The following is a 25,271-nucleotide window of genomic DNA, read 5'->3' as shown; positions in this document are numbered from 1 at the left end:
CAAATACTAAATACTAACAGTAGTGGGTAAAAATTTAAGAAGTAACAGGATATTTATATTAGTCTCAAAATGTCTAACCATAATATTCATTAAGAAGGAAAAAAAATTAACTGTACAGAAGGAGAAATCTGGCAGAAAATTCCTTAACTAAATGATCAAAGTCAACATGATCAGCAACAACACTAACCACAGCACATGCTTCTTGACAGGATACACTGAGGACCACTCAGTATCACTCTGGTGGTCTTCCTGCCAAAAGTACATAACCTGAATCTGATCATGAGCAAACATCAATCTCAAATTGCAGGACATTTTACAAAAGTTTGCCCATGCTTCTCAAAAATGTCAGTGCCATGAAATACAAGGAAAGAGAAAGGATTTCCAAATTTAAGGAGACTACAGAGACCTGACCACTGAATGCAACACATGAACTTGGATTTTCTCTTGCTATGCATAAGGTACATTACTGGGATGGTGGACCCACAAAATATGTATCAATAAGATCTGTAAATTAGATAATAGTATTGCTCCAATGTTAACTTCCTAATTTTGAAAATAATACTTGGTTACATAAAAGAATTCCTTGTTTTTTTGACAAGGAATGTCTGCAATGTACTCTAAAAGGTTCAGAAAAAAAAAAAAGAGAGTAGAATAAAGCAAATGAAGTAAAATGTAGGTGAAGGGGATGCATGAATGTTTTATATTATTCATGCAACGTTTCCTCTAAGTCTGAAGTAGTGAAAATTTAAATAAATAAATAAATAAATCTAATGCTAAAAATACAGGCTCAATGTCCACATTTTACAACTTTTTCTAGTGTGGGGCAGTTCACAACCACTCATGTTTTTCTTTCCCAATCCTTTGTGTTAAAGTCTAGTTTTGATATTGCCTTATTCTCACTAGAGGAAAATAAAGACCTTCTACTATTACCAATGAGGTAGCACTGATGATATAATAATACTTCTAACTCATGGCACTCCAAAATTAAGTGTTTCTAGTTTCAGTTATAGTAGAAGCTCTCTTATTTGACATGACTGAAATACAGCACTTGGTCACTCAATCTATCAACTCAATGGTCATTTGACTTGGGTTTATTTAATCTTTCCAAAGTCTTCAATGCACTTTTAAAAAACAAGGAATCAGGAGCACCTGGGTGGCTCAGTGGGTTAAAGCCTCTGCCTTCGGGTCAGGTCATGATCCCAGGGTCCTGGGATTGAGCGCATTGCATCCGGCTCTCTGCTCAGCAGGGAGCCTGCTTCCCCTCCCCTCTCTCTTCCTGCCTCTCTGTCTACTTGTGATCTGTCTGTCAAATAAATATATATAATCTTAAAAATTAATTAATTAATTAAATTGAACTAAAAATAAATAAATAAATAATAAAAAAACAATGAATCATATTTCATAAGTTTATAAAACATCTAATTAAACTGTGTGATAACAGTAAAGTTGCAAATGCCACAGTTTTGGAAACATGCAAACTATAAGCAAAAAACTCAATGTGAGAGAGAAACATACAGAACTCTGACAGAAAAACGCCCAGCAACCGCCCAGCAAGCCTGGCCGGTCAATATATTTTTCAGATCAAACAAAGAGTATTAATTAATTAGGGAAATTAGTTAAGACACTGGTTGATGCATTTGCAAGGTACCCCAAAGTTCTAACACATAGTAATTTGGAGTTTTATTTCACACAACTTGTATAATGTGATTATTAGAGCTTAGGTTTTTTGTGAAAAATGGCCTTTGTGAAAGACACTGATGATAAAAAGACACCTAATGGCTTCATGAATTACTTTCATCTTGAATAATAGATAAGGGAAAGCATTTAAATTTTCAGTGTAATTTCACTGTTTTTATAAACAAAAGTAATGTCACTATGATATTGGCAATCTAGCCATATGTCAAAAAGTCCCAGTACCAAAGTTTTAATTGGTATCTCAAGTCTATAGACATGCTTTTATCTATCTGAACAATATTTAATAACCAAGAAATAAGTAAAAGACTTCATCTGTCTTAGTTTATATTTTTCAATCACCCACAATCCCATACTACTACTTGAAGATAACAGCTGCATAAATTTCTATGACTGAAACCTATTTTTAACAGTTTTAAGTATGTATTTTTTAATAACAACAAATAATAATATTTATTGAGTTAAAATGGTCAGGCTATCTGTTCCAAGTATCTTACAAGTATTAACTCATTTAATGGAGATACAGAGTACAGCATAAGGAACAGAATTAATAACATGTAACAATGTTACATATGTAACATACAATGTTACATATGGTGACAGATGGGAGCTAAATTTGTCCCATCACAATGTATATAACCATTGAATCACTATGTTGTGCACCTAAAACAAATACAATATTGTATGTCAACTACGCTTCAATTTTTAAAAAAGGTATTAACTCGGGGCGCCTGGGTGGCTCAGTGGGTTGATCCTCTGCCTTTGGCTCGGGTCGTGGTCTCGGGGTCGGTCCTGGGATCGAGCCCCGCATCAGGCTCTCTGCTCAGCGGGGAGCCTGCTACCCTCTACCCTCTCTCTCTCTCTCTCTGCCTGCCTCTCTGCGTACTTGTGATCTCTCTCTGTCAAATAAATAAATAAAACCTTAAAAAAAAAAAAGGTATTAACTCTCTTAAGCCTTCAAGTAACTCCTTGAAGTTGTAATTCTTATTCCCACTTTAAGGTACAGATAGTAAGGTACAGACAAGTTAAAGTAACATGACCAGCAAATAAATGGCAGACCCATGATTAAGTCCAAACAGAGTATATCTCCAAAACCTCCACCAAGAAACTTCTCCCAAGGGGCGGAAAAAAAAATCTTTACGATCACCGCTTTTGTCAAGTGGCTTAAATTATGTGGCCTTTGGCTTCATGGCATAGTAATCTCTGTATAAATAATTGAGTGGGTAGATGAACAAATGCGTGGGTTGTTTATGATCTGTTTTATACTATCATATAAGTTTAAGCTGCTCTACTAGTTTGCTGTTAAACAATGGACAAATTAAGACACTAAAAAGAATCAGAAAATGAACCAGAAAAGAGTTAAGTCTGTCAGTGTATCCTTATTTCTTTAAGCACTAGTAATTAGTCTAAAATAAAGGTTTGCCTTCTATTTATTGGAAGAGTGCTGCAGAAGTGCATAACTAACATGAATAATTCAACCTAGCCAAACATTACAAAGCTCAGGAAAAAAATAACACATTTAATCAGAACAAAGACTTCTCCTGGGCACTAATCCAGAAGAAAAAAATACAGAATACCTAACTGCCAAAAAGGACTATAGGACACTCTTCCCAAATGACACTAGAAATGTTTATGCTCTAATTTAATAACACAAAAAGCCGAACTCGGCAACTGCCAATCATTTCAAGTATTCCCGACCAGTTCTGTCCTCAGGAATACTCTGTTCTCTGATGTAATGTGGGCCACATTTCTTTTTTTTTTTAAGATTTTTTTTTTTTTAATTTATTTGTCAGAGAGAGCGAGCACAGGCAGACAGAGAGGCAGGCAGAGGCAGAGGGAGAAGCGGGCTCCCTGCTGAGCAAGGAGCCCGATGTGGGACTCGATCCCAGGACCCTGGGATCATGATCCAAGCCGAAGGCAGCCGCTCAACCAACTGAGCCACCCAGGCATCCCGTGGGCCACATTTCTTGAGAAAAGAACTGTTTTTAGTAAAATCTTAGGACATACAAATGTTTATTCTTTACTAAGAACTAATGGCAAGTTAAATGGTTTAATAAGGAAGTAAGATGTGCTTTCAGAGATACTAATGTTCAGCAAATAAAAATGTTTAAATATACGTTACAGTGTAGCAAACATTCCCCCTTCATAAGCAATAAGGATTACCATTAAATAGGAGATTCTTTTCCCGAACTTAAAAAAAAACACCTGACTACCGAGTACTTGGAGAACTGTACACTACAGTCTAGTCCATGTAAAGGCATCCCCCACCCACCCCCTTCCCGGACAACTCCATGTATTATAACGTCAAGAATGGCCTTTGGTGACTGCAATATACAGTCTTGCATATGTGAACAGAACTCATTTTAAAATTATAATTATTTTAAATTTGCTATAAGATCAAGAGGAAAATATATTACCTGTACATCAGGATGGTCAGAGATCAGAGCCCCTTCCTTATTGTAGGTATAAACTACAAAATCTTGGGGCAAAAGATCACTGGAAGAGGAATAAGACACATCATTTAAAATAATTTTAATCTATATACAACTAAGAACACAACTCATAAGGCAGCACTCCTAGAAGAGATAAGTAGGAATAAAAACTTTTACCTGACAAGTTATTATTTTAAAGAGGGAACTACTATAAAACAAAAAGCTCATGAATAGACTTAAATCTAAAATCGTGTGCATTGTTTCCTCATAAAGAATGCCGGGCTGCACATTTGTTCTACTGGTCATAAAACTCTGGTTGTAAAAAACACAAGTAATGTCTCTAAATTTTTCTGATACATCACATAGGAAAGATACAAATAAGGTTATACAGCATATCATATTTCCAGAAGAAACAGTAAGTGTTTTTACTCTTTCCTAAAAGTCCTATATAAACAAGAAGCACTTACTACTTTAGCCTGGTAAGTATAAAGGCAAAATCTGTGTCAGTTGGAGGAAACAATTACTGTGGATTCCTGAAGCTCCCTTGCGTGTTAAAGGAACTCAGTACTGTAAACCATACATGTAAAGACAGGGTCATCTTCGTTAAAGAAGAAACTATTCAGTGACACCTGTTAAAGATGGTAAGGCAGACTTCATTCGGCTTCACTGTGACAGGTAGAGGAACCACTGCAATGGTAGTTTACAGTGAGGGAATACCAAGGATCAACTCCAGAGAAGCTGGACATGGGCAACTAGGAATTTATAGCCAAGAGTCATGGTATCGGGGATCAGTGGACAGAAAATTACAAACTGGAAATATCAGCATTGAGAGGCAGTGTAGCTAAACAAACCTAACAGATTCTCACTCAAGACAGGCCAGAGTGAACGCAAACCACCGGGAGGGTCGTAAAGGATGAGGAATGTGACTAACGGCCAGAGGGATCAGAAATGGGGTAGGCAGGGAGGAGTTCTTAATAAAACCAGACTTTACAGGGAAGTGCACCAATGCACCTAGAAGAAGGTTCAACAGCCTGACTGAAGTTTCGTCAGGCAAAGGCTGTTTGTCAGTCTCCCTCTTGTTCAGGAAGAGACAACCTTCTTTCCTCTCAACAATATAAATCCCTTTTTCTGTCTGGATGCCTTTTGTTCATTAAGGATCAGCTGAATCATCTACTGGAACTTGGTAGTAAAGGACATTTGCTGGATGCTGCTAGCAGTCAGTCATTTAATGAGGACAGTTGCTATGAAAATAAAAGAAAAACAAAGACTAATAGTTAGAAACCCAGTTTCTAAGTCCAATGGGCAGCGGTCAGAGTTTTTAGATTTGAAGATCTTAAAGCACGGTAGAGGATCGCATTGGCCATCTGACAAGTTCCTGGATGGCAGTCTGAATGTCTCTGGTGATGGCATCAGACATTCTGATGAACTTTCTGAATGGGCCATACAGCAGGAGACAGGAAGGTTGCCCATACATGATCTGCTGTGGCGAAAAAAAATTGGGGGGAGGAGGGGGGAGTTTACGTGAATTTGTCCAGCTATGACTTACAGAGCTTCGTGAAAAGGGCGGTCTTAATTCTCAATGATTCCAAGTCAGAAGGGAGAAAAACTGGAAATGTTAATTTGGAGAGTTGTAGCCAGCTATTGGAGGAAACCAGAAGATTTCAGGATTTGGTTAAAAACTGGCAAAAAGAGGGGCACCTGGGTGGCTCAGTCAGTTGGGCCTCTGACTCTTGGTTTCAGCTCAGGTTGTGATCTCAGGGTTGGGAGATCAAGCCCCATGCCTGGCTCCACACTCAGGGCAGAGTCTGCTTGAGATTCTCTCTTTCCCTCTACCCCTCTCCTGCTCACATATGCTCACTCTACCTCTCTCTAAAATAAATAAATAAATAAATCTTTATTTTTAAAAAAAAAAAAAACTAGCAAGATGAGCCAGCAAGGGTATACTGCAGTTTTCTACTCCAACGAAAAACAATTTCTCTCTACAGTCACCCTCATTTCTGTCAAAGATAATCAAAGTAAGACTAATCTGTTTGCAAAGTAAATCTAGTCTAATTAAACCTGGCCTGATTATTTACATAAGCGTAGTAAAAATACTGACTGACTGCATAGGCTCTTGTTTGAGTTTGATTTACCAGAAAACTTCAAAAGGAATCTTAGATTGGACTTTTAAAAGCCTCTAAGGGCTGGGAAGCCACATGAAGAACTCACCACTAGATTTTTTTTTTTTTTTTTGGCCTGTGGTACTTATAGATACAGGAGAATTCTTCTCTTCTCAGGATTCTCAAAATACCTTGAGGTTCCTGGACCTGCCAGAAATGACCTTGCTTACTCACGTTTAAGGCAGGACACCCTGTAAGCCAGATAGAGGCTGGTTTTTCCAAGAGGTGTGGTTTATTAACATTGGCTCTCTAAAGTCAGCCTTAGTTCCTTAAAGGTGTTCTAGTCATATCTGATCTGATGCATACCATTCTCAAATATGACATTCCAGACAAAAACCTTGGTGAGATAACTAAGGTTTCCAATTGTATTCTGGTACAAGGAGAACAGATTCTCAATAACTTATATAAATAACTATACTGCCATGAAAATAAGAATATTCTCTAAGAGCTTTCAATTTCTAGAGAGCTCAGGTAGGAAGAAAAGATCAGTGCTTCAGTTCTGTTTACAAAGGTATAAATTACAAACTGCTGTAAGTTACACTTAGCTTAAGCAAAGAGAAAAGGTCTTCCTTAAATTTGGAAAGAAAAAAAATTAAAGAACTATCAATGTTTCAAACAAAAAGTTACAAAAAAAAATTATAATCATCTTCATCAGTTCATTCAGGCCCATATAATTAAGTCTTGTTGTACTTAATCCTGGTTAGTAGTTTTTATGAACCCATCTGTTTCTTCATTAATTCAGGAAATTCTTTTTTTTATATTATGTCAGTCACCATACAGCACGTCATTAGTTTTTGATGTAGTGTTCCAAGATTCATTGTTTGCATATAAACTCTGGAAATTCTTACACAGTCCAATAGCAAGGTCTCACAAAGTTTTCAATTGATGCTATCAAGGAGCACTGTAACCTATAGCTGGTTATAAACACTTCTAGAGAAGAATCACAGTAATATTGTTACTGTCTGTGAGTGACAAAATTGTTCAGGTTAAAGACCTGACGAGAGTTCACCACAATGCTACTGACAAGGACATTTTGTTACTTCTGTTCCACCCAATTTAAGATAATAACTCAACAATAAAGGTATTGGCAAATTTCTGTGAACATCATACAATTTCTATAAGCAAATACAACACATACCTGTATTGTATGTACAATCACCACTTATTTGACAATGCTTCCCAAGTAATTTAACATATTAAATAAGCCTAATTGAACATGTCCCTTTTTTTTAATTTTTTTATTTTTTATTAACATATAATGTATTATTAGCCCCGGAGGTGCAAGTCTGTGAATCGTCGGACTTACACACTTCACAGCACTCACCATAGCACATACCTTCCCCAAAGTCCATAACCCCACCACCCTCTCCCTACACACCACCCCCCACCCTGCCCCGCAACCCTCAGTTTGTTTTGTGAGATTAAGAGTCTCTCATAGTTTCAAACGTGTCTCTTTTTATAAGGAGAGAGACAAAAACAATGAGATTTTCCAGAGGTCAGCTAGGAAATCTCAAAGATAATCTGAGGTCAAAAAGACTCTTCTTATGGTTGACAAAACAACTCTTCTTAGAGCTTGGAGAAGCTGTCACAAAGGTCTGAAGGTCTGACCATCTGACTAAACAGGATCACAGGTCACTGGGAAACAATCCTTAGTTATCCATTTAACCAAAGTCACAATTCAAAGATCTCAAAGGCAAATACAGAAAACTACCTAGTTACAAAAATTCTTAGCCTCTTACTATCAAGAACACCTGGTTTTCAATCAAAGAACTGATCGACATAATATGAAACACAAGAAATTGTTTTAAAACACAAAATCTTGTTTTCCCAGGCAAATTACTTAAAAGGTAAAGAAAAACAACTTTTTTTTACAATTTCTTATTAAGAGCAAACAAATAATCTAAAAAAACTTTGTTGTTTTAACACAGAGAGAAAACCAAATAATGGTTTCACATCAGTGTGCTATTAATACTAAAGCAAATTTTTAAAAATTAAGATAAATAAATATATAAAAACCCTACAAATAAATCCATCCAATCTTGGGCAGCTACAGATTCCTTTTCCAAGGTTTCTTTTCCTCAAATCTTGTAAGAAATTTTTCTTGTAACCATTCGGTTTTCATCCTACTCTTTTCTTCTTTAGCATTCTGGAACAACCAGTCCTACTTTACAAAAATTACTCTTTTCCCCTTAACAAAAACTTGTCCTTCATACCTTCCCTTATCAAAAATACATATTACTTCCCTTTTTATAAAGCTATTTTTCTTTACCCTTATTATTCCTAGTAGTTTCATTTGCATATATCAACTACATTTTTAACCATTAGAAACTCAAATTTTCAGTGAAAAATAGGAAGCGGACAACTGCAAACTCACATACTATCATACTGTAGCAGGTTTAAGAGTATTATCATTTCATAATTCCTAGAGATGTGTCTTTTTCGTAGCACAACTTTATCACGTTTATTCACAGATTCAAGTATACTTAGCTTTTCTATACCATATTAAAAATGAGATGCCAAAAGTGAATAAAATTAATGTTCATCCATTAATGTTTCAATATGTTCTCTAATTTGGAAATGAGATCTAGACAGCCAATAAATATCCATCATTAACTTAACTTTGCACAGCTTGAACATTTAAAGTTATGAAAAGGTTTTTGAAACTATTTTTAAGGAGACCTATTATAAAACAGAATGATCACTGAGAAGTTCATTTATAAATTTTTATCCCATTTATACCTATTTAGTTTACTTGAACTTAATAATTATGTTTGAATTACTCATGAAAATTTCATAAGACATTAACTAAACAAAGCTAGCCATCCATCATCTTAAGTTATTTTTTACTATTGACAAGTCAAGCAAGTATCAAAAAAAAAAAAATCACAGATGCAAACAAGCTAAAGAACCTACAAAGTTATTCATCTGATTCTTTCTTCTTTGTCTTTTTTAACTGCTGTGCTTGATACATACTAAGCAATTCCTTTTTTATTATACATTTTGTTTTTAGGTTAGATTTATAGTTTAAAGTCTTAAACATCTAACAGAAATAACAAGTTTGTTTGACTAGTAAACATAGGTAGAAAAAAACTTTGTATCTCCATTACATATTTAATGCTGACAACTCTGATGTTGTCAGTTTATCAATAATTTTATCAATAATTTTAAAGTTAGCTTTATTTATGAAAGATTATCCCAAATCATGCAAACTTAAAAAAAAAAAAAAGACTTGGATTAGATTCTATATTTCTGAGTTTTAAGAAAATTTATATAAGTGTTCATTAGCCAAAGCCAATCTGAACAGAACTCCTTTAAGGGATCTGATTTTATTTTTTTTTTAAGATATATTAATTTATTTGAGAGAGAGAGCATGCACAGACATCAAAAGTGGGGGGTGGGGCAGAGGGAGAGAACCTCAAGCAGACTCCCTACTGAGTGCAGAGCTCCACACAGGGCTTCATCTCACCACCCATGATATCATGACCTGATCACCAAAATCATCGGTCAGACACCTAACCAACTGAGCCACCCAGGCACCTCTCCTTTAAGGGATTTTATAAATTAATCTGATTACTCCTTCCAGAGGTAGGAAACTACAACACATCTATAGTACACATATATATAAACATATATAAACATACAGACATACACAAATAGAGATCTTATAGCTTCCATTCCAAAATTTTAGCTGTGAGTCAGTAAAACAGTAATGTAGTCTCACTGGTTTATCTCCCCTTTGTATTTTCACCCAAATTGTGTTTGTGGCAAATGGACCAAGTTAAGGTGACCTGTCTACCAATGACTGTGGAAACTTTTAAGATTTTTTTTACTGTGATATATAATCTTATGAAGGCAATGGACTAAATTTTAGATGACTGACTGAAAAGACATCCAAGTGCTGTCTGGACATTTCCAAAGTCCGTAAGTGGATAAACTGTCCAACTCTATTTTCAAATAGTGGGTTTTTTTCCTTCTTCTGAGTCTCAGAGAGTTGCTGTCAGGGGTACCTGACTCCCTTGAGAGGGCCCAATGGAGGTTAAGGTGTCTACAATTCCAGGGGCCGTAGAGAGCTGAAGGCTGAAGTGGGAAGGGAAAAGTCAACAAGGGTGGACAGAGGGACGGAGATGGCAGGGGCTCGAAAAGGTACATCGCAAAGGATTCAAAGAAACTACAGGGAAGACTGAAGGTGATAAGAGGAGGAAGGAAGAGCAGAAGCAGCAGGAAGGGAGAGGTACAGGGAGTATTGAGGTTGGAGAGATCTCAAGTTTCCCAAAGAGGACAATGAAGTTCCAAATTACCCTCACCAAAATCATGCCAATTAGAAAGTAAGCAGGCCCAGCAGAAAGTTAGCAGAAGTTTGAGAAAAGGGGTTTCAGTTGACTGAGAAGTTCCCCTGGGAGAAGCGGGATGCAACAGAGAATAGACACAGACCTCTGTCTGTCAGGAGAGCCAGGAGGAAGAAGCTTCCAGCCCAGGGAGTCAGGGAATGATCCCTACTCAGAACAAGGAGCCAGGAAGCCCTTCCAGCCCAGCAAGTACCTTGCAAAAAAAAAAAAAAAAAAAAAAAAAAAAAGCCTGGGACTCTAACCCAGCTTCAAAGAGTATAATCAATATCTTAAAAATCAAAATCTGTCCTTACCAGTATTAATAGACGTTTGTCTGGTGCAACAGTTCAGGAGTCAGACTCACCAATGGATCCCCAATCAATCAGCCAGGAATGAAGACAAAGCCTTCAAAGGTGCATACTTAGGGCCCTGGGTGAGAGATCCGGGGGTCCAATGATGAATCTGATCCTATCTGAGTCATGGCACAATGACTGTCAAAGAAAAAAAATATCCAATGACACCTTTAAAGACAGTGAGGCAGACTTCATTCAGGACCATTACACTAAGTGTTGGGACTATTTCAAAAGGATTTCATGGTAGAGGAGAGAGAGAAGGACCAAATGCAAATACAGCATGAGCAAGTGGGAATTTATAGCCAAAGGGCAGGGTGGCAATGGATAGAAAACTACTGACAGGAAATTTCAGGGGCAAGGGGGTTTCTAGCTAAAGCAGCCTAACAGATACTTGCTGGAAACAGGACATGGTGATCAGACATCATCTGGGGACTGCTAAAGGATGAGGAACCTGATCACATGTCCAGAATGATCAGAAATCGAGGGCAAGGGGGTTAGTGGTTCTTGCTAAATTGACTTAGTAGGGTTCTTACCAAAACTGGATTTTACAAGGAAGTGCACTGATACACCTAGAAGGTCCAGCAGCCTGACTGAAGTTTGGTCAGACAAAGAATCTGTCATTTGTAGCAGAACCAGAGCAGCTCCATGCTTATCTCCAGGGCTTATGGACACGTCAGGAAGGCAATGTGCTAGCTAGTGATTTACAGTGTGCCATTTAAAGTTCCCAACTCTCCCAGAGGCAGCCAGGCTCAGCTTGCCTCTACTGTTTAAAGATAGAGAGATTGATGGTTTGCAGGCATTTTAATCAGTTACACGGCCTGTCCTTGGCTACCTGACCAGGGTGGTATGAAAGATCCCTTATATAAACATGTGCCTGGGCTCCCCTGAAAGTAAGACACCACACACTTATCTCACAGGTTTGTAATCTAGAGACAAAGCACATCTGGGATGTACAGAAAGTTTTCAATCCCCTTGATGATTATCTGCACTTTCTTTGTCCTGAAGCGCCGTATCATTCACCTTTATTAAAACCTCCTTGAGTGAGCCTGAGAGTAGCCTGAGGCATCTTCAGTCCTTTTGATTACTCAACCCTGTTCAGCAGTGCAGTGCCTCCTCCCCTCTCTCCCCAACACATACACACACACACACACACACACACCCTCCATCTAGTGGTGAATCTGAAAAGAATAAACTGGAGATAGTTTGCTTTGCTCTGAAGTCACTGCCTACCCAATGAGAGCAAATTCTGCTATGCTTCTCCAGAGGGAGAATAGCCACTAGGTAGCACTGACATGAATGTGCTACCTAGAGGCCACTCTGCCTGATGCTGGGGTTCAGGATTAGTAGGCCCACCAGGCTTTCATTCTAAGCTAAATCCTCCACCCCAGCCCTTTTCAATAATAAAAGTGACATGTTTAACCTACCCTTCCATTTCATTTTTAAATCTTGCAGCACCCACACAAAAAGATGTGATCTCTTCTTTCCCATAACCCCCAGTTCCTGCCAAATAGTCCATGTTAAGTGATTATGCACCCTCCTCCACAAGAAGGGTTCATGGCCTTAACCAAATTCTTAAGGGATGTGAGACCTAAAAAGAGTTAAGACCACTATCCTAGAGGCAATGGAAGGAAAAAATATGCATTTACTAGAATACAGTTACTCCTTTATTGAATTTCATAATTTCCCTATTACTACAAAGAATGCATCTGAGCCATTCTATTACAGACTATCTACTGTGTTTTTCATTAGTGATCACTAGCTTTGATGACCACCTTTCAAAGATACTCAAAGGCCTAACAACTCTTACAAATGCCTGGAAAAGTACCATTTGCCACCAAATCAAGAAGCATAGTAATACAGAGCAGACATAACATACATATGTAGATCACCAGACTTCTGGTCAAATGACTTGGACTTGTACCCCAGCTTAAACCCTTACAAACTATGTTTGAGCAAGTCAAGGAATTTCCCTGAACCTTGATAGTCTTAATGCATAAAATGAGGACAACAGACACTGCTCAACATTTAGGTTGTTATAACAATATGATAAATGAGATAAAGGTTATGAAAATGCTTTATAAGATGAAAACTATACAAACATAAGAAACTACAGTTGACCCTTAAACAACACAGGACTTTGGGGCACTGACACCCCATGCAGTCAAAAACCCAAATATAATTTTTGACTCTCTAAATATGTTAACTACTAACAGCCCACTGTTGACCAGAAACCTTATCGATAATGTAAGTGGTCAATTAACACATATTTTACACATTATATGTATTTTACACTGTATTCTTTCAATAAAGTAAGCCAAAGAAAATGTTGTCAAGAAAAGCATAAGGGGGTACCTGGGTGGCTCAGTCAGTTAAGAGTCGCACTCTTGATATCAGCTCAGGTCATGATCTCAGAGTTGTGAAATTGAGCCCTGAGTCAGATTCCATGTGGGGCACGGAACCACCTTAAGATTCTCTCTCTCCCTCTGCCCCTCCCCTCCTCTCTCTCTCTCTCTTAGGGAAAAAAGGGGCGGTGTCGGGGGGGGGGGGCGGTGCCTGGGTGGCTCACTTGGTTAAGCGTCCAATTCTGGATTTTAGCTCTGGTCATGATCTCAGGGTTGGGAGATCAGGCCCCACAGTGGGCCCCATACTGGGCATAGAACCTGCTTAAGACTCTCTCTCCTTTTTTCTCTGCCCCTCTCCCTACCCCATGCTAGCGCTCTTTCTCTCTCTCCCTGTCTCTCACTCTCTCAAAAAAAAAAAAAAAAGAAAGAAAGAAAATCATAAGGTCATAAGGAAGAGAAAATCATCTACAGTATTGTACATATATTTATTGAAAAGAATCCAGATATAAGTCGACCCATCGGTTCAAACCTATATTGTTCAAAGGTCAACTGTATTATTTTATTGACATTTTAATTAATTTACATGTCCTACAGAAAGAAACAGAAGAAAATATTTGGACCTATTAGGGTTTTTTTACATATTGACATCATTACATTAGAGTCAAGCAAGATCCTTCAGGAGTTTTGTGAGAATTAAATAAATAATCTACCTAAAAGTACCTAATACAGTGCCTGGGACATAGAAAATGTTCAATAAATGTTAATGTCCATCAAATATAGTAGAAGGCTTCAGAAAGTCTGCTGGACGGTATCTACTGCCTGAACTTCTGCTAGGGGGACTCAAACCCTTTGGATTAACATCCTCTTCTAGGTTAAAAGTCTTACTCAAACTTGAGGATGCACAAAATGCATCTAGAAAGCTTGTTAAAACATCTAGAAAGCTTGTTAAAACACAAATTGCTATGACACCTCCCAAATGTTTGCTTTGTACTAGGGTTAGTCCAGTGAATTTGCACTTGACAAATTCTCAAGGGCTGCTGAGAGGTTCCAGGACTATGCTTTGAGCAGCATGTCCTTAGACAGAAATACTTTATATTTACCTCATTCACACCTTACTGTAGATGGGCTTATCAGGCGACTTTTTTTTCTAGGATTTCTCACTAAGATATTGAAGTTGTGCTACATAAGGAAAGGGAAGAAGGTGGGGGGCGCCTGGGTGGCACAATCAGTTAAGCGTCTGGCTCTTGGTTTCGGCTCAGGCTGTGATCTCAGAGTCATGAGGTCAAGTCCCACATCAGGCTGCATGCTCAGTGGGGAGCCTGCTTGAGATTCTCTCTCCTTCTCCCTCTGACCTTCACACTTGTGTGCGCTCTCTCTCTCTCTCTCAAAGAGATAAATAAATCTTTTTCTAAAAGAAAGAAAGAAAAAGGAAAAGGGAGAGACAGACCACAGGAAAGTGGGTGACTCAGCATGGTTAAAAACTTGGCATTTCAAGAGGGGGGTCAAAGAAAACAGATTACCAAAGTGGAATCAGGTGAAAACATGCCAAAATGTGGCGAAGGGACTAAAAGGGAGTGATGAGAGACTGCTCTTACATCCTAAATATTTGTGACCATCGCCTCTCCCCATGCTCAACTCCTGTAGAAAAATTCATATGTTGAAGCCTCACGGCCAGTGTGGCTATATTTGGAAATGGAGCTACTAAGGAAGTAATTATGGTTAAATAAGGTCATAAGGGTAAGGTCCTGAACTGACAGAATTGGTGTCCCTATTACAAGAGACACCACAGAGCTTACTCCTTCCCCTACCCCCACCCCCCAGTACCAAGGAGGCCATGCGAGCGCAGCATAAGATGGCCATCTGCAACTCAAGGGGAGAGCCCTCCCCAGACACCAGCCCAGCTGGCCCCTTGATCTTGGGCTTCTGGTTTCTAGAACTGTGAGAAAAATAAACTTCCTCTTTTTTTTTTAAAGTCTGTGTTATTTTGTTATGGCAGCACAAGCAGACTGATATAGCTTTTAAAGACTTCTTTACCCCTGCTTAGTTGTTCCTTAGGCCGATCACAACTAAAAAGTTTTCTCCTGAAATACAACTTTCTTTGGCTTTCATTTAAATTTATTTTCCCTTGCTCTAACGTCAACGGAAACCAAAAACAGTATGGCTTTTTCCACACTGCTACTCCTCTGATTCTCACCTGTTTATCAATCTACTAAACAACATCTAACTAAATAGACTATTTAAATATACTATTTAAAATACACTATCTTGGGACACCTGGGTGGCTCAGTTGGTTAGGCGGCTGCCTTCGGCTCAGGTCATGATCCCAGCGTCCTGGGATCGAGTCCCACATCGGGCTCCTTGCTCCACAGGGAGCCTGCTTCTCCCTCTGCCACTCTGTCTGCCTGTGCTCACTCTCTCTCTCTCTCTGACAAATAAATAAATAAAATCTTTTCATAAATAAATAAATAAATAAATAAAATAAAATACACTATCTTTAGGTGCCTGGGTGGCTCAGTTGGTTAAGCGACTGCCTCCAGCTCAGGCCATGATTCCGAATCATGATTCCATGATTCTGACTCCACGATGGAGGCCCACATCGGGCTCCCAGCTCCATGAGTCTGCTTCTCCCTCTGACCTTCTCCCCTCTCATGCTCTCTCCCGCTTTCTCTCTCTCAAATAAATAAATAAAATATTTTTTAAAAAAATTCATAAAATAAAATATACTATCTTTAAAAAAGTACTATTTTTTAAACCAAAAAGCCAAAGTAAATTAAATTTCTTACTTGTTTCTTTCCAAGTGAATAATATGCTCTTTTCCTTCAGCTTGAATGATATAAGACACCTAAAAGCACAGGGGAAAAAAGAAAAAACAATAAAACACCATCTTATAAATCACTTTTCAACAGCAGGTATTTACAAGACTAGAAATTCCATCCTGAGTTAAAATAATCTGGCACCAACTGAAATTGTTTTACAGAACCTCATAACTGCTCTTAAATAATAAAAAGATACTCTGATCATCCCTATCTTCCTTTAATAACCCATCGTGGGAAATCACTTGCATATCCATCTAAACTTTCCTTAAATTCATTTATAATTCAGCTGTAACTTCAGAAATTATTTCTATTAAGTCTGGCCATGTATTAACTACAATGTGAAGTACTTCTTCCCTTTTAAGTGAAATGCATTTCTTAGTTTCAAGGGATTATCTTTAGTTCTGGTTACCCAAAAGTTGAAATTCATACTCTTATGATTTTATGGCTTCACACAGCTTACTACATTTCACCATTTCTAAAACCCACTTTTCTCCCCTCAAATGAACATCTCTGAAATCAGGATGCATCATACAAAGGCGCAGCAGTCGAACTGGCAGGTCTCTGTTTCTTTTGTAATTAGTGGTCTATTTTTTTTTTAAAGATTTTATTTATTTATTTGACAGACAGATCACAAGAAGGCAGAGAGGCAGGCAGAGAGAGAGGAGGAAGCAGGCTCTCTGCGGAGCAGACAGCCCGATGCGGGGCTCGATCCCAGGACACTGGGATCATGACCTGAGCCAAAGGCACAGGCTTTAACTCACTGAGCCACCCAGGCACCCCATAATTAGTGATCTATTAAACAACAGTGTGCCTTACAAATGACACCATCTGAGCCAATGAACTGAGATAAGGTAACCTGCACTTACACAACCTCAAGTTCACAGGCCCCTCTTCTTTATCTCAAACAACTTCCCCAGCAGCTCACCAATTCATCCATCACAAGTGCTTACTGTGATCCCTAGAACCATGAGATTCCACTTTGCATAAACTCTTTGACCAAAGAGAAGTCATAGAGGGACTCAACAAATAATATTATCAGAAGTGTCCTCTTATTTTCCTTACTGTTTCTGGGCTCTAAGGTAACGTTTTGCCAAGAAATAGCATGATCCCCTCTTCTGGAACTCATCGAGAGCCCACTTCTAGGGCCTAGACCAAGTTACAGCTCCTGGCACTCTATTTTCACAACATGAGCTACCTGTGACCTACCTCAATCTCAACTTAGGCATCAAAAATACCAAGCTCCTAGGTACAAACTTCCAGTGACAAAATAAATAAGACAACAGAGATGAAAAGTACAGCATAGAGAATACAGTCAGTAGGATGGTAATAACTTTGTTTGGTGACAGATGGTGACTTCACTTATAGTGAGCACTGAGTCATGTATAGAATTACTAAGTCATTAAACTGTACATCTGACACTAATATAACATTGTACGTTAATTATACTCCAATAAGAAAAGAATCAAAACTAAAAATTAGGGCGCCTGGGTGGCTCAGTTGGTTGAGCAACTGCCTTCAGCTCAGGTCATGATCCCGGACTTCCAGGACGGAGTCCCACATTGGGCTCCCAGCTCCTTGGGGAGTCTGCTTCTCCCTCTGACCTTCTCCTCTCTCATGATCTCTCTCACTCATTCTCCCTCAAATAAATAAATAAAATCTTAAAAAAAAAAAACCAAAACCCTAAAAATTAAACAAAAGAAAGTTAGAAACAACAACAAAAATTCTAAGCTCCTTCTACTTTCACAGTTTTGGCATGTGCTGTTCTATCATGTCTGCTCTTGGCTGTCCTATTGTCACAGAAATTCTGAAGAGTCTGAGAGTTGTTTCTTGATACTGTACTGCTTCCCCAAGTATCTGTCCAGATTGCTCATTCCCCTGCTTCCGGTCTTTACTCAAGGGTCAACTTCTCAGTCAGGCTTTCCTAGGCTGCCCTACTAAAAAAATACAAATCCTCTCACCCCACCCATACCCTCACTTCCAGCACTCACTATCCACCTTCCTGGTATAATTTTCTCAAGAGCACATATTATCACCTTAAGTAATCTACGTTATTAATTTATATTATTTCTTTGTTTACTGTCTCCTCCTCCCCCGATCCTGCTAGAATGGAAACTCCATAAGAACATGAATTGTGTCTGTTTTGTTCACTGCCGTATCTCCAATGCCCAAACCGTGCTTTTACTTGTTCAAATATTTATCAGGGCATATGAATGACATTTGTTATGATCACAAGCACCTATGTGTGCAGTACTGATGTAGAAATCAGACACACAATAAAGTCGAAAGCATAGTCCCTGTGCTAAAAAGTGAAGAAAAGGAGAAAAATAATGAAGCAAGTACACATTAATTCCATCCGAAGACAAAACATAATCAAATGGTAGAAAATCCAGTTCAAAACAAAATGAAGGAAGAATTATAAATTGTAGGGCCATTTATTCCTTACTTAATAGAGAAGAACTAGAGTTGAATGACGTATGCAACTAGAGGTAGTACTCAGAGGGCAGGCAAGAACTAAACGCTCCTGCCTCTAAACTCCAGTGTTCTTTCTACAAGGCCCAGTCCCTGCACAATGTATGAGCTTCCTTCTACTTATGAATATACCGGAGATTCAGACATAATAATCTAAACTCTATCCTTCATCATCTGTTACTGTTAAATTATAATAAAGTTAGATTATACTTTTCTAAAGTTGAAGAGTTTGCAAAATCAACTGAATTACAAACTTAGCATTTCTGAACTTTACAGCTGGAGAAAACAGTATAAAAAATAATTTTTGTGTACTGGTTACTCCGTTAACAACACAGTAATGTTTCTTCTGATATGGAGATAAAACTCACTTTTGAGTGAACATTCCCATATAATGAAATATATACATGTAACATACTAACTATTCTCCAGAGTCTGTGAAGATACAATATGATGTATTCTACCTACCATAAGCTAAAAGGGAGATTAATTCTTATTATTATGAAAAGGCCACTGTAACCAAGACCAGTGAGAAAAGGGTTAGAAAACTATATAATCCACATCCTACCCGGGTCATAGAATTTTATTTAATTATTTCATTCTGTTATATTTCAAGTTGACCATTTGTCTTTCAAAAAAAAAAGCTACTAAGGATCAATATATTACTTTTACTAGAATAATGGCCAGTAGATATCACTGCCATATGTATGGTGGTATACTGTTCACCGGCCAACACTTCTCAGTGAACCAACCCCTGCTGAAAGTAACACACTATCTTTAAAAAAAAATAAAGTAAAATTTAAACACATACATACTTCTCAAGAGATAACTTGCCTGTTTTGAATAGGGCCTAGGGGCTTCTCTTCGTTCTCTAGTTAATCTCCAAGGAGTTATAATTTCATAAGAAGAGAGATGTGAGGTCTGTTGAAAACCTATAGAAAAAGGAATAATAAATATTACATAACAAGTAAATGTGAAAAACTATATGGTACCAAAATGTGGTGGAAATCAAAGGCTGAATGTTTAAATCACAGGAAAATCATGTGACATTCATATATGTGTGTGTGCATGTATATTTCACACAAAAAATAGCAATATACTTGATAAGTATGAGGGGAAAAATATTTTCATTTAAAAGGATGTAAGTCCTCACAGTGTATACACAGCAGTCATTTTCAAACAATTTTTTGCTATAAATCTTATTAACCCTTTTCCTTAAAATAAATCTGAAGGTATACACACAAGAAAAAAAAAAGTGCTTTGGAGAGGAAGTGGAGGGAAGGCATCTGGAGCCCAGCACCATTTACTCATCTCCCATTTTTCACCCTCACCCAACATGAATGACTAGCATACACAAACAGAAAGACTGAGGGAAGAACAGACACATTTTTCTCTCAGTGGATCTAGTCCATTGTGACAACTCCTTCAAACAAGTTTGGTACATTTACTTATGATATTTACAAGTTTACATATGACATTTTATAGTCTCATATATGTGCAATATTATATGTTTCATAAATGTAACGCTGCAGAGTTGATTAAAATGAAGTCTCTCCCTTCATCCCATATCATAATCATATCATATCACCCTGATATGGTACTGGAATACTTACGAAACAAACAAGGACAATTAGAAAAATTACTTTCAATGCCTGATCGGTTAACTTTAATAAATACACACTTAACAATGTAGCAGTTATCTCAAATTACATTACTGCCATTAATGTGTCCTAAAAACAAAAACTCACTTCTGATAAAATTTATTAACAGTGAAGAACTCAAAACAATCATGCAGACTTACTTCCAATTCCAATCCTGTTCAGTTTACCGCACAGTGGAATCATAACTAAGTGGAACTTGGGTTCCAAAGTCATCACTAGAGCAAAAATGGAGTATAATCAAAATTGCCCAAGGAAATCCCTTAGTAAGACACCCCTGTTGGAGTCTGATACGAGGTCTCTCAATACACCCAACATAATTATCTTCTTTCAGGATCTTTGCTGATGGCATGTCAATTTTTTTTCAGTGAACTTGATGAAGTAGATGGTCACCACTTAAGGACCATGAATGAAAATTCCATCTCTCTATATGTCTGTATATTACAACAATTTAATTAAGTGGAATTTCTCTCACAAATAAATGCCCAAGAGAGGGTGGGGGGGAAGAAAGGACCTCCATAAGTTAAAGAGCCTTATAAATGTATGGACCTCTTTGGATCCTAATTCAACAAATCAATGGAAAAAAACAAATTCTGAAACAATCAGGGAAATCTTGATGATCCTGAAAAATTACTGTTAATTTTTTTATGTGTAATAACCATATTGTGGATAAGGTTTCTTTTTAAAGTCCTTATGTCTTACAAAGACAAAATTATATGATGTCTAGGATTTGTATCAAAATAGAGTGTGTTTGAGGGAAGAGATACGTACGAAATTATATTGAAGTTGGGTAATGGGTACATGTGAGTTCATTATTCTCTCTGCTGTTATGTATGTTTAAAATTTTCTATGATAAAATAATTATATTTTAAAGTAGCTACCTCTAGGGAGTGGGATGAGGGGAGAAACTTCATTTTAATAAACTCTGCAATATAGCATTTATGAAATATTATATATTACATATATATGAGACTACAAAAATATGTAAACATGTAAATATCATAAGTAAATGTATCAAACTTGTTTGAAGGAGTTGTCACAATGGACTAGATCCACTGAGAGAAAAATGTGTCTGTTCTTCCCTCAATCTTTCTGTTTGTGTATGCTAGTCTTAAGCCTCCTCATGAATGTGGTTTAGATATATACAGACACACAAGAGATATGGAACATTGAGATAAGGACATGGGACTTATTTCCTGCATCCCTCCATGTCTGTATGGTTTGAATTTGTTTTTACAATGAGTAATTCGTAATCCCTGTAATACTTTCAAAATTATAAGGGGGGAAAAAAGAGAATTTGTTCAACAAAAAGGCACAATCTATTTAAAGTACTGATTATCTAGCATCTCCCAAAGCTCCTTCCTTTTTATCAGCCTTACTAACCTCACACCTACAAGACCGTTCCTTCTTACCTGGTCTCCCTACTCCCATTCTCCTCCTTTGGATCCAAACTGGGTGCTCATTCACACATTAAGTTTTACACCTCTCAGATTTCTCAAATACAGATTAAAATGAAGCATTTACAGCTAACTTTCTCCAAGATATCACTATCCTGGGGCGCCTAGGTGGCTCAGTCGTTGAGCAGCGGCTGCCTTCGGCTCAGGTCTTGATCCCAGGGTCCTGGGATGGAGTCCCATATTGGGCTCCTGCTCAGCGGGAAGCCTGCTTCTCCCTCTCCCACTCCCCCTGTTTGTGTTCCCTCTCTCCCTGTCTCTCTCTGTCAAATAAATAAAATCTTTAAAAAAAAAAAAAAGTCTATAATCTTGTCTAGCTTGGGATTTTAAAAGATACAAAAGGAAAACAAATTGTATCCTATCTAATACAATACATATCATACTAACAGTTTTCAAACTCTTTACCCAACTTCAAACCCCTTATATCTTTATACTATGGCATATTATGCTATCTAAGATGGCTTCAAGTCATTACATGAAAACACCAGAAATGGACTCCAATACTCACAAAAGTGGCCATAAGCTAATCCAAGGCATACTTATGACATACTATAATAAAATATCACTCAGATATTTGGAATTGTTAATGGGGAACCATGTCAAAAGAAATCCCCACGGCCTTCACAAATGAAGGCTTCAGATCACTAGATAAAATATCTTTAATCCTACATCAACCGAGGTACAGGAATACTGCCCCACCCAGAAGAAATCTTTCAATGACCTTTGTTGTTTTCAAATTGCTAAAAATACAAGTTTCAATATTACCTTAATTTCACTCTAGATCATGATAAGCTGTTCAACTACTAGAAATGTGGTGACATTACAGAACCAGACTCGGGCACTCTGGACAATGAAAACTGATAAGAAGCCAAGCAGGAATTTTCAAGCAAGACTTTTAGCAGGGGCTTCTGCCGGAGCAAAAGGCAGATAGCACAAAGCAGTGTCCTTGGGCTAGCTCCGTGAACAATGGCCAGGGAAAGTTTTTAAAGCAGCTGGGGTAGGAAAGGAGTGACATCTAAGCATGTAGCGGTGGGGAAATACAGGAAGCTGGGCCCCAGCTGACCAACCATGCTTCATACATGTTATGTTTCATTTGCATGTTAAGTTTCCACCTCTGGGCATAATATTTAGCATTATATTGGGGAGAAAAATCAGCAAAAAGTCAGAGTTGGGGTCCATTTGGCTCTGACTGGTCTGGTCTGGTCTTTGTAGGAGCACACCTGTTGTAAATTGGGTCCTGTTGCTTGTTTCCAGCTTGTGGCCTCTGGCTTCCTGATCACATACAAGCCACCTGCAAGCTGGACTAGAGAAATGGGTTATTGCCATTGGTGCTCTGAGGGGGCCAGAGTTTTTTTGCAAGTTCCTGTTCTGTCTCAGTGGTGCAAATAGTTGGCAGGAATAAAAATTCTTTTAACACGTAATAAATTAGACACTCTGTGTGACAAAAAGTAAGTCATTGTGTACATTTATTTGCAACTTCCTATGACTCTAGCGTTATTTCAAACTAGAAAGTTTTTTAAGTAAATCTTTACAGGCTATGACATATATCGTAACAGGTTCAGGGAACTGTTAACACTAGAAGCTAAACAATATGCAACTCGTTTTTTTTTGTTTTTTTTTTTTCATTTCATTCAACTCAGAAGAAATCCAGAGAAAAAGAAATGTCTCAGAAAAGAGAACTACAATTGGGCAGGCAGATATTTAAAGAGCTTTCAATATGAAACAGGTTAAATAACTTTATAATAATAGGTATAAAACTATGGATCTTTCTGTGAGGCTGTTAGCAAAGAAAAGCAATCCAGTATAGGAAAATAAGACACAAAAGTCTTTCTGCCCTTCTCATTTTAACGCATAATTCTTGTTAGGAAAAAAACAACAACATAGTTAATCCTTTATTTTTAATAAGACTCTCAAAATTATAGCACCCAAAAATAACTTCTCTATGTCAAGCTGTTATTCCAATACTGACTTCTTGGTTTTAAAATCCAAGGATCTTTCTGAGTGCCATAAGGAGTTCCAAGAACATCACAACAAATGTACATATTTTTTCCCAAATTCCCTTTTTTTTTTTTAATCCCAAATAGTAGCAACCTTCTCATGGGAACCAAAATTACATGTTTCCCATGTTACTATAAAGGAAGTGCATGCACATTATTTGTACAAAGCTTCAGCCTCAGCACTGCTGACATTTGGGGCCAGAAAATTCTTTGCTGTTGGGGGCTGCCTTGTGCAACGTAGGATGTTTAGTAGCATTCATGGCCTCTATCCACTAGATGCCAGAAGAACTATCAGTGTGACAACTAAAAATATCCCCCAGATGCCTTCTGGGGGCAAAACTACCCCCAGCTAATCACTATAAGGATATAGTTCACAATGAAAATAAAAATCTTAATACAATCAACTAGCAGAGGATACAGATTTGTTACTTTGGAATTTGACAGAATAAGCACACTGTCAAAAATCAGATTACTAGGAAACATGGGCTGGAGATAAAAATAAGAGCTGAAACATGAAACTTAAAAGAGTCTTCAATTTAGTGAAAGAAAGAGAAGGGTGTTAGTTGCACTTCTCTATTCCTCTAACTCCTTAGATCTTTTTATGAACTGTGTTTTGAAGAAAGTCTAAGTATATGTTTCATAATAGTAACTGTAGTAGAGGGAAACAAGTTAAAAGAATTCTACTTAATTGCAAAGCAAACAAATGTGAATTCTCAGTCATGGGCTTTTCTCCTTTCCTTCCTGCCTATTATGTAAACAAACAGCCACCTTTAAATACTTTCAGTCTATATAGAAGATAAACCTGAGTTCCATATAGAGCATGAATAAAATAATTTTGTTGCCTGGATTATTTTAAGAGAGAAATTATTGTAATTAAATCCAGAAAACCCTGTTACTTTGAGCCACATATTTCCATTCCATTCACAAGGTCAGCCTCAAATATCATATACTAATAATTATACTCAAAAATAATTATAATTTCAATTGCTATGTCCTACCTTCTTACATTTTTTGAGTGATTTTTTTTTTTTTACCATTTACCCATCTTCACATTTAAAAAGAAACAGAGGTTTTGCTGTTGTTTGTTTTTAAATGCCCCTATGGGAAAACCACTAACCACTTAGAAGATTTAATGCCCTCGAGAACTTAAAGTTCCTCTAGCAAGGAATTTCAGTTTCTTGAGACAAAGAACGATACCTTATAAGGACAATATAATTTATGGATCATGCGTTTCCTGCTCTGGTACAGTAAGTATTTGATGACTACATGTTGAGTAAATGCCTTCTTATCTTTAGAGTCATTCATAACAGATCTCCTACTTGTTAATTGTCGTGTACAACCAGAATTAAGCTTTATTTTTATGATGAGTATCTTTTTATGCCAATTCTCCAGAAATCCATGTGGTCCACACATTTGTCATTTTTTTTTATTATTAAAGATTTTATTTATTTATTTGACAGACTGAGATCACAGTAGGCAGAGAGATAGGAGGAAGCAGGCTCCCCGCTGAGCAGAGAGCCCGATGTGGGGCTCGATCCCAGGACTCTGGGATCATGACCCAAGCTGAAGGCAGAGGC

General features: G+C 37.6%; 1 protein-coding gene across 1 annotated transcript in view; it reads right to left on the bottom strand.

Annotated features, from left to right (window-relative positions):
- Window positions 1–25,271, bottom strand: part of ADAM9 (ADAM metallopeptidase domain 9) — a 147,531-nt gene that overhangs the window by 118,037 nt on the left and 4,223 nt on the right. The window contains exons 2-4 of the mRNA XM_080795903.1: window positions 19,420–19,517; window positions 16,087–16,145; window positions 4,110–4,188 (exon numbers count right to left, since the gene is read on the bottom strand). Coding sequence (XP_080652029.1) covers window positions 4,110–4,188; window positions 16,087–16,145; window positions 19,420–19,517 — 236 coding nt within the window. The remainder of the gene's footprint in view (window positions 1–4,109; window positions 4,189–16,086; window positions 16,146–19,419; window positions 19,518–25,271) is intronic.

The sequence above is a fragment of the Martes martes genome (genome assembly GCF_963455335.1).
Source record: "Martes martes genome assembly, chromosome: 2".
NCBI lineage: Eukaryota > Metazoa > Chordata > Mammalia > Carnivora > Mustelidae > Martes > Martes martes.
The sequence above is the reverse complement of the archived record's forward strand: the minus strand, read 5'-3'. Positions and strand labels throughout refer to the sequence as shown.